This window comes from Ipomoea triloba, chromosome 3 (assembly GCF_003576645.1).
Source record: "Ipomoea triloba cultivar NCNSP0323 chromosome 3, ASM357664v1".
Classification (NCBI taxonomy): Eukaryota; Viridiplantae; Streptophyta; class Magnoliopsida; order Solanales; family Convolvulaceae; genus Ipomoea; species Ipomoea triloba.
Genome location: NC_044918.1, coordinates 32,735,221 through 32,745,447, shown reverse-complemented (window position 1 = coordinate 32,745,447; position 10,227 = coordinate 32,735,221). Strand labels below are relative to the sequence as shown.

At 42.0% G+C, this 10,227-nt stretch overlaps 1 protein-coding gene across 1 annotated transcript; it reads right to left on the bottom strand.

The window, feature by feature from the left end:
- Positions 1-6,771: 6,771 nt before the first annotated feature.
- LOC116013229 lies at positions 6,772-7,434 on the bottom strand. The gene has a single exon (XM_031252875.1). It carries the CDS (start codon positions 7,432-7,434, stop codon positions 6,772-6,774), a length of 663 nt encoding a protein of 220 aa, XP_031108735.1.
- Positions 7,435-10,227: the final 2,793 nt, after the last annotated feature.

The following is a 10,227-nucleotide window of genomic DNA, read 5'->3' as shown; positions in this document are numbered from 1 at the left end:
GCTCACTAATGCGAACCGGAATGCGAGAGGGTGTAGTCGGGTAAGCTGGGGGAGGACTGTACTGCGGAGGAGGAGAAACAGGAGCATGGATCGGGCCCAACGCAGGAGCATAGACCGGGTCTGGAGCAAGAACCGAATCGGGAGTACAAACTGGAGCAGGAGGATCTGGAGCGAAACCTGGGGCATACGGGTCATCCCCCGTCAACAAGTGCGCGTAGCTGTCATAGTCAAAGAGGGGGAGGTAGAACTCTGAGGAACCACTAGAGTTCCCCGGGCTACAAGAGCCCACACTAGACTCCATCTGGTAAAGGACACAACGAAGTGTAGTTAGCGCGACGGCTAAGTAAGGAAATCCATTGTCACTCGAAAGTAAACAAAGGTTTTAAAAGCGACAATAATAATAATAAGTAAAAAGATAAACGTTACCCAACGGTCGCAGTCTTCCTGCAATCATTTCAACGATAAAATAGTACCACAATATATAAGTAACTTCGGCACATAACACTTCCATTTCCGAGAATATTCATTTAGTTCAAAAGTGAGAAACACAACGCCCACACTATTATTCGAGACACCCGACAATTAATCCTCACAACTCCACTCAGCGAATAGACTTCGCTCTGCAGTATGAATCAATCATACAAAATCTCACACTTCACTCAGCGAATAGACTTCGCTCTGCAGTATGAATGAATCATACAAAACCTCACACTTCACTCAGCGAATAGACTTCGCTCTGCAGTATGAATAAATCATACAAAATCTCACACTTCACTCAGCGAATAGACTTCGCTCTGCAGTATGAATAAATCATACAAAATCTCACCATTCACTCAGCGAATAGACTTCGCTCTGCAGTATGAACAATTCATACAGAACCCCTCACCATTCATTATATTCACACGACTCAAAAACCATCACACTTGCTCGAATATATTCCCCAAAATACACATATTAGTTAACGTTATTTCTATTACGAAAATCCAAGTACGAGAGTCACGATAATTCTTAAAACACCATTTTTCTCTAAATTAGTAATTATAATGCACAAAAATAATATTTGAGTCTTCAAAAATTCACCCGATTGCCCGTAGGCCTTCAAAACATCGCAATACTCGGGATTAAAAACATCGGGGAAAAGTTTGGTCAAAAACAAGTCGAAAACGAGTCCGCATCGCGCGGACTCGCGGCTGGCCGCACCAGCGGACGCACGGCGGACGCAGGCGTCCGGACCGCGTCCAGCCTCTCTGCCAGAAGATTTCAGTTGGCGCAGTCCGAAAGATTGAGCCGGTAAAAATAGTTCCCGAACTCTTTTTCACTTGAAATTTTTATGGTAGAACCCCAACTTATAGTAATTGATGTCCATAAAAGGTTTTGGTCATTTTGATCCACGAATAAACACAGAAAATTCCCTTTTTGCCCTTGGCAGTGTGCTGTCCAGAATATTTTTCTCTCTGGACCAGTTTTGGAAAAAAATTCGAAAACCGTACTTATACTACTCTGATCCTTACGAAATTTTATATGCGAGTTATACACTTATTGAACTACATATCTGAGAAAAATGGAGTCAAAATACCTTACCAATTTTTCCCAATAAATCTCGGAAGTTACTGCCAGAGACTAACTTGATTTTTTTTCAATATTTTCACAAGTATAAGCCTATATGGACATAAATACAACCTATACATGCATAAACTAGCTATAAACATGCATACAAAAATTACTAAATATTAAAGTGTAATTTCTTTGAGCCAATTTGTAGATCCACAACTTAACACATATTTTTTTTTCACGTAAAACTTCCTAGTCACGTAATTTACTAGCATTTGTTCACCTTCAAGTGATTGAGCCAACTTAAGGGATTCCTTACCTCGTTGGAAGATCTTAAACCGAAGAAGTTGTTAGTTTCCTTCCTTTGAGTCCAAGGATCCTAAAAATGTCACCATAACAACAATATTTTCATGCACCATTAATTTACACTTAAGTTCTAGGGATGATTTAATCCAAACAAAGTCTAAAGTCTTACCTACACTTAGACACTTGAGTTGGAAAAATGCTTGGGAGCTCTTTGATCACAATGGAAGACTAAACAATTTCTTTCCTCTTCTTCCTTGTGTAATTCGAAAATGTGGGGGAGTAGGAGAGATGAGTGATGTGAGTTTTGGCTTGAGAGTTAAGCAACAAGTGCAATCCTCCCATACCTATGTGACATGCCATTAATGACCCAATCTTAGTTAGGATTTGTTGCCACATGTCAATACCTTATGGAGTCTCTAGGAAGATCACAATTTATTTGGCCAGTTTATGGTTAAATCAGATGAAAGCTCAGAGGGTTATAACTTAATTCGGGAAAATTCTAACACCAAAATTATCCTAAAAATAATCCCGTCGCTAATCACCAAAATTGGGAATTTTTCGGTATCTTGCGAAATATAGGTACAGGGTTCGTAACAATTTACCCCTTACAGTCCATTTAAAATTTTACTTGAACTAACTAGAAGTTCAGGATTAATCGTATGATACTTAATAATCCAATTTCTAGGAAAAATTCGAACTGAATCTACATCCTTAAAAATGTTACGGTCCGTGACCGGTACGTAGTTCGCAGCTTATTAATAACTTAGTAAGGAAAAAAAAAAATTCTTTCGATCACCGAGAGACCTTCTCCTAATATCATAGCTTAAAAAAAATATATCTATATTCTCGAACCTTAACTTTGTCGGAAAAACCGAGGGGTTACAGTCTTCCCCCCTTAAAATAGTTTCGTCCTCGAAACTACTTTTTTTCGTCATTCATTGATTTCTACTTACCCTTCTCCTACCTAAAATGAATTTCTAGCATGCCTAATCTAAACATATAATTTAGTCAGGCATATAGAAGTTAGATCGATTCCACTAACCTGAATTAAATAATCCCGGATAACGTCCCATCATATTGCTCTCCAATTCCCATGTAGCTTCATCGGGACTGTGGTTCGACCATTGTACTTTGATCATTTTGACTGATTTTCTTCTCGTGTCTCGCGTCTTCGAGTCCAAGATTCGAATTGGTCTCTCCTCGTAGGTTAACGAATCGTCCATTTCCAGCTCCTCCGGTTCTAATATATGGGATTCGTCAGGTACATACCGCTTGAGTTGAGAAATATGGAACACGTTATGTACTTTATCAAGCTCAATCGGTAGGGCCAGTCGATAGGCTAGAGTTTCGACCCTTTCTAGAATTTCGTAAGGTCCTATATAACGAGGACTTAACTTTCCTTTTCTCCCAAACCTTTTAACTCCCTTAGTGGGTGAAATCTTCAGTAACACCTTCTCTCCAGCCTGATATTCCGTGAATTGTCGCTTCAAGTCAGCGTACGACTTTTGTCGATCCTGCGCGACTTTCATCCTTCCTTGAATTAATTTGATTGCTTCAATAGTCTCTTGGAGGTACTGAGGTCCAAGTGTAACGACATCGCTCTTGTCGCCCCAGCACAGCGGACTTCGACACTTTCGCCCGTACAATGCCTCATAAGGTGCCATTTTAATACTCGCATGGTAGCTGTTGTTATAGGAGAATTCTATTAGATCCAACTGTTCATCCCATGAACCCTGGAAATCGAGTACGCAACCTCTGAGCATGTCTTCTAACGTTTGTATTGTGCGCTCCGTTTAACCATCAGTGGCAGGGTGAAAAGCCGTACTCAATTTGAGTCGAGTGCCCATTGCCGCTTGTAACGCTCCCCAAAAACGTGATAGAAATCGTGAGTCCCTATCTGAAACGATATCTCGTGCCACCCCGTGGTGCTTAACCACATGCTTCACATAGGCTTTTGCCAATTTCTCCATTGACCATATTTTGTTCATCGGAATGAACCTCGCGGTCTTGGTTAGTCGATCGACAACGACCCAAACTTGATCGTTTCCCGCCTTGGTTCTAGGCAAACCTCCCACGAAATCCATAGAGATTGAGTCCCACTTCCACTGCGGAATCTCTAACGGTTGCAATAATCCCTTGGGTTTACTTCTTTCTGCCTTGACCCTTTGATAGTTCAAACATCTTGCCACAAATTCAGCTACATCATTTTTCATGCCCGACCACCAAAAGTTTTGTTTCAAGTCCTTATACAATTTGTCCCCACCAGGATGAACTGAATAAGGCGTGTAATGGCCTTCTTTCATTATTTGCTCCATTATCTTCTTACACCCTTTTGGTATTACCCATCTACCTTGAAATCTTACACTCCCATCCGGGTGTAATTCAAATGGCCCATGTTTTTCATCGACCATTTTCTCCTTGATGTTCTCCACCCAATCATCCTCTTCTTGCGCTCGCTTGATTTCCTCAAATAGGGTTGGAGTAGCCGACATGTAACATAATTTCTTCTCTTGCTCCTCTTGATCACTCATTTTCACCTCCAGATTGAGTCCTTGAAACTCCTTACACAACTGCTCGGGTAATATCCAAAGAGCATGGTTCGTTTTTCGACTCAAGGCATCAGCCACTTTATTTGCCATGCCCTCGTGATACTGAATTTCCAAGTCATAGTCTTTGATCAATTCCAACCATCTCCTTTGTCTTAAATTGAGATCTCTCTGAGTGAAGATGTACTTTAAACTCTTGTGATCTGTATAAACTTTGCATGAAATTCCATAGAGATAGTGTCGCCAAATCTTGAGAGCGAATACCACTGCTGCCAGTTCCAAGTCATGCGTCGGGTAATTAGCTTCATGAGTTTTCAATTGTCGAGAAGCATACGCTATTACTCTTCCATTTTGCATGAGGACACATCCTAGTCCTTTGTGAGACGCATCGGTGTACAACTCATAACCTTCTGTTCCGACAGGTAGGGTTAACACTGGAGCGGTGGTCAACCTCTTCTTGAGCTCTTGGAATGCCTGCTCGCATTCATCATTCCAACTATACTTGGTTGTCTTTTTGAGTAAATTCGTTAGTGGTCTTGCTATCTTTGAGAAGTCTTGAACAAATCTCCGATAGTAACCCGCCAAACCTAAGAAACTGCGGATCTCTGTAACTGACTTGGGCGCTTCCCATTCGATTACCGCTCGTATCTTGGCTGGATCCACCCTTATTCCTTCCTCGGTGATAACGTGACCCAGAAATGCGACTTCTCTTTTCCAAAATTCGCACTTTGAAAGTTTTGCGAAAAGTTTCTTTTCCCTCAGTGTTCATAACACTGTTCTGAGGTGTTCCTCGTGTTCCTCCGTGGTCTTAGAGTAGACTAAGATGTCATCTATGAAAGCGACGATGAATTTATCCAAGTACGGAAGGAAAATTCGGTTCATCAAGTCCATAAAGGTTCCTGGGGCGTTAGTAACTCCGAATGGCATGACTGTGAACTCGTAGTGTCCGTACCTCGTTTGAAACGCCGTTTTAGGTACATCTTCTTTCGCTACTCGCACCTGGTGATATCCTGACCATAGGTCAATCTTTGAGAATACACCCGCTCCTTTCAACTAATCAAATAGATCATCGATCCTGGGCAACGGGTATTTGTTCTTTACTGTGACTCGGTTGAGTTCCCTATAGTCGATGCACAGTCGCAGGCTCCCATCTTTCTTCTTCATGAACAACACTGGTGCGCACCAAGGTGATACGCTTGGTCTAATAAATCCCTTCTCCAGCAACTCTTCCAATTGTGCCTTTAATTCCTCCATCTCCTTGGGTTCCATTCGATAAGGCGCCCTTGAGATAGGCGAGGTTCCTGGTACAAGATCGATGGTGAATTCCACTCCCCTTTCTGGTGGCATCTCGGTGAGATCGTCGGGAAATACGTCGAGAAATTCGCGCACTATTGGAATTCGATCCATCTCGAGTTCTTCTACTCCGGCGTCTTACACCAAACAAAGATATGCTTCCCATCCCTGGCGAACGCACTTCTTTAACTTTTGTATCGTCAACAACCGTGGCTCGGGTTGCTTGCCAACTCCTCGGTAGGATACTCTTCTCCCCTTTGGTCCTTGCAGTACAACTTTTCGCTCATTACACACGATCTGAGCTTTGTACTTATCCAGCCAATCCATCCCGAGTACGACAACGATGCTTTCAAGTTCGAAACGAATGAGATTTCCGGGACAGTTAAGTCCCGCTATTTCTATTGCAACGTCATCATAACCATCCTTACAGGATACTACTACTCCTGAAGCCGTTGCGACGTTGAGATCTAACTTAGCCGTAGGCCTTAACTTTATTTTATCAGCGAATGCAGAGGATATGAATGAATTGGTAGCCCCCGGTATCAAATAGGACTAATCCAAATACTGAGTTTATGGGGAATGTACCAGTTACGGCGTCGCTAGCCTGAGCCTGAGCGCTATTGACGACGTAAATCCTGCCTTGTTTTTCTCCACTGCTTTCTCCCATCACCTGCTTCCCCTTGTGGTTGGAACCGGGAGTGGCGTTCGCCGGATTCCCAGATTGGAAGTTGGTCCTCTGACCTCCTACTCCTGCGGAGTTCCAGCCGGTATTCCCATTGAATCTCCTTCCCTGATTCGCATGCTGCAGGGGCTTTTGGGGACTGTCTTCTTGATTTCGGCAGTAAGCGGCTTTGTGCCCCAACAGACCACACCTGTAGCATTTGATTTTCATCCCCTGACAGTTTTCGCCGGGGTGATCCCTCCCACATCTTGGGCAAGCAGAACGTTTCCCCTTATCAAATCCTCCTCTTCCTTGCACTGTATTGAAGCTGCCTTAATTGACCTTCTTGTTTCCCGCCGGAAACTTCCGAGAATTGTCGTCAGCCTTCCTCTTATTCCGGCCGTAGGCTTCCTGCTAGTCCAGGTATACTTGATAGTGATCCGAAGCTCTGTCATACGCCTCCTTTAAAGTAGAGCACATAAAGGGTGCGATCATTCCCCTTATACTCCAGTCCAAACCCCGAACAAATCTCCTTACTTTACTTGCCTCATCCGGCACGATTTCTTGGGCAAACCGCATCAGCTCCACATACTGATCGTAGTATTCCTGAATGGTTGCTCCCTTCTGTTTCAATCGTAGGAATTCTTCACACTTAATCCCCTTGATACGCTCAGTGTAGAACTGTTCCCTCAACTCCACCTTGAATTCTTCCCAACCGAAGGCTGGGTCTTGCAGGAGAGTAGGTCCGACCGTCGCCCACCAATTGTCTGCAGCTTTCGTCAGGTAATAAACTGCCGAGGATACTCGCTGGTTCGCAAGGCAATTCACTGCGTTGAGTAATTTATCGAAGGTTCGGAACCACTCTTCCAGAATCACCGGATCCTTTTCGCCTGCGTAGTACGGTGGTTGTTGGCTGGCTATCGCTTTAGCATAATCCACTCTCGGCTGCCCCTGATTTTGGTTTTGAGCTTGCTGAGCTAGCATCAACTCAGCCATCCTTTCCATGGCCTGAACCATTCGATCTATCGCAGAGAGGTTATTATCGTTCTCCGCAGGTGCATTCCGTCTCGGTGGCATCCTTGCTGAACGATGATCCTAAGTTAGTATTCAAGGTATAAGAGTCCTCTCGGAATTAGCTAGTTAAGCAGTTAGTATAGCACCTACTCAAGTCCTATACAGTTCTTCCTAATATTCGCCTTTATCATACCCTCTAAGCGAGGGTCTCAACAACGTGTACTAATAATTAGCGCGCTACGCTAGCATGCTTACTCACAACGCATGCAAGAAAACATAGATATCGATCATATTATTTCACGACCAGAATCGTAAGATTCTGCGAGGTAAAAAGCGATATACCCCTTCTTATGCCACCCGGCCTCTGTTCCAGCTCTGCTCTGAACTTGTACTCGCCGAATCATAACAATGATTTAGATTGGTCTTAACGAACCTAAACTGACTTTGAAACTTGGTTAACTCGAACTAGAGCTGACTCGAACAAAAGTTTGACTTAGAATTTTGACTCGAAACAGGGCTCTGATACTAACTTGTAACACCCCGGCTCGGCTATACCGTACCTCCGGAGTAGTTACCGCCACACCTAGACCGAACCCAGCCGAAACCATGCGGAGTTCGCTCTAGGTGCACAGGCTAAGGGAAAGGAAAACTACTTCACATCATCACCATTACCCAACTTGACTTCATATATATATAAGCAAAAGGGGTAGCTGCACTAGCTACCACTATATACAAGAGTTTTAGTATAACCTACTAGCCAAATAAGTTCATCATGGCTACAAAAGGATACATATACACAAAAGAGTTCTACCCCGAACTTCCCCAACCAACCAAACTACTCTAAGAGGCGGTACATCGAAGACACTTGAGTTGGAAAAATGCTTGGGAGCTCTTTGATCACAATGGAAGACTAAACAATTTCTTTCCTCTTCTTCCTTGTGTAATTCGAAAATGTGGGGGAGTAGGAGAGATGAGTGATGTGAGTTTTGGCTTGAGAGTTAAGCAACAAGTGCAATCCTCCCATACCTATGTGACATGCCATTAATGACCCAATCTTAGTTAGGATTTGTTGCCACATGTCAATACCTTATGGAGTCTCTAGGAAGATCACAATTTATTTGGCCAGTTTATGGTTAAATCAGATGAAAGCTCGGAGGGTTATAACTTAATTCGGGAAAATTCTAACACCAAAATTATCCTAAAAATAATCCCGTCGCTAATCACCAAAATTGGGAATTTTTCGGTATCTCGCGAAATATAGGTACAGGGTTCGTAACAATTTAGCCCTTACAGTCCATTTAAAATTTTACTTGAACTAACTAGAAGTTCAGGCTTAATCGTATGATACTTAATAATCCAATTTCTAGGAAAAATTCGAACTGAATCTACATCCTTAAAAATGTTACGGTCCGTGACCGGTACGTAGTTCGCAGCTTATTAATAACTTAGTAGGGAAAAAAAAAATTCTTTCGATCACCGAGAGACCTTCTCCTAATATCATAGCTAAAAAAAATATATCTATATTCTCGAACCTTAACTTTGTCGGAAAAACCGAGGGGTTACAATTGATATAAGGATTGTATATGGTGAATCTTGAGGAAATAGTTGTTGAACGATTTTGGGTTATGAAATAGGCAATGACCTTATCTCCTGGAAATTTTATAGATATTTTTGGTATGTATTTTTATACATATTTGAATGTGTATGATTTCCTCAAGATATACTTCTAATGGATTAAAGATGATTTATATTGATGAGATTAAAAATGCCATGTTAAGGGGTTGAAATTTGTTATGTGGAAATTTATGTGCTCCAAAGTGCTATGTGCAAAATGTTTTACGGGGTAGAGCATGTCTTACCAGCCGTCGTGCTGACTTTGTTTCTACCATAGTGTTTTTGCAGGAAATATTTGGCATGGCACTTGGCATGAGAGTGAATCGTTGTATAAAGATTTTATTGTACCATTAGGGATTCCACCATTGTAATATTAATTTTGGTAGTAGGTTTTACCTGTGCGTTTGAGTATAAGAGAGATACTCGAACGTGGCATAACACCCTTTTTCCTTTTAGTTCTTGTTTAAGCTTCCGTTGTTGTATAAAAAAAAATTAAATTATACCCGTATTTTCGGTAGTGGAAAAAGTGGGGTGTTACACTTGCATTATCTATCCATTACCTTAGTCACACCACAATGCAACATATATGAGCACTATCCAATCCCTGTCCCTTTTTACATATTCCAAACTCTTTTACTTTTTTACTTTCTTGCACTCAAACCAAACCTTATGAACTCCTTTCACTCACAAACCACCATTCACCACACTCGAATCCCATGCATGACTCAATCAAGTAAACACCCGAACCTTTGACACACCTCCACGTCCCTCCTTCGAGACCGACACTCGGGGAGTCACTGACTTTCCGTTTTAACACAAATATCTTTTGACGAATTAACCCCTACACAATACTGCATTCTTCAAAATGGCGCCGTTGCCGGGGAGGGCAATTGGTTGTCATATGTTTTGTTTACTTTGATTGTATGAATGCTAGATTTGAGCATTGTTAATTCATACCACTTTCTTTTGTTTTATTTCTATTTCAATTGTTTTTGCTACTTACCCAATTGACTACTTCTAGTCAATTGTGGAATTTCTGTTTCATTGATAATCTTACTAGGTGAATGCACACGCGAGCAAAAGGAAATCAAGGCTTACTACCCTATATTCCTGAAATCAATAGAGCAACTAGAAGGAAAAAAACCAAAAGATCACAAATGGCTTCATCAAGCGTAACAAGAAATCCACCAGGAAGAGGAACAAATGTACCAAATCCACCCCCAGTTCCAATTGTTCCACAAG

Coding starts and splice junctions, on each gene's coding strand:
- LOC116013229 (XM_031252875.1), bottom strand. CDS start 7,434: ATGCCACCGAGACGGAATGCACCTGCGGAGAACGATAATAACCTCTCT.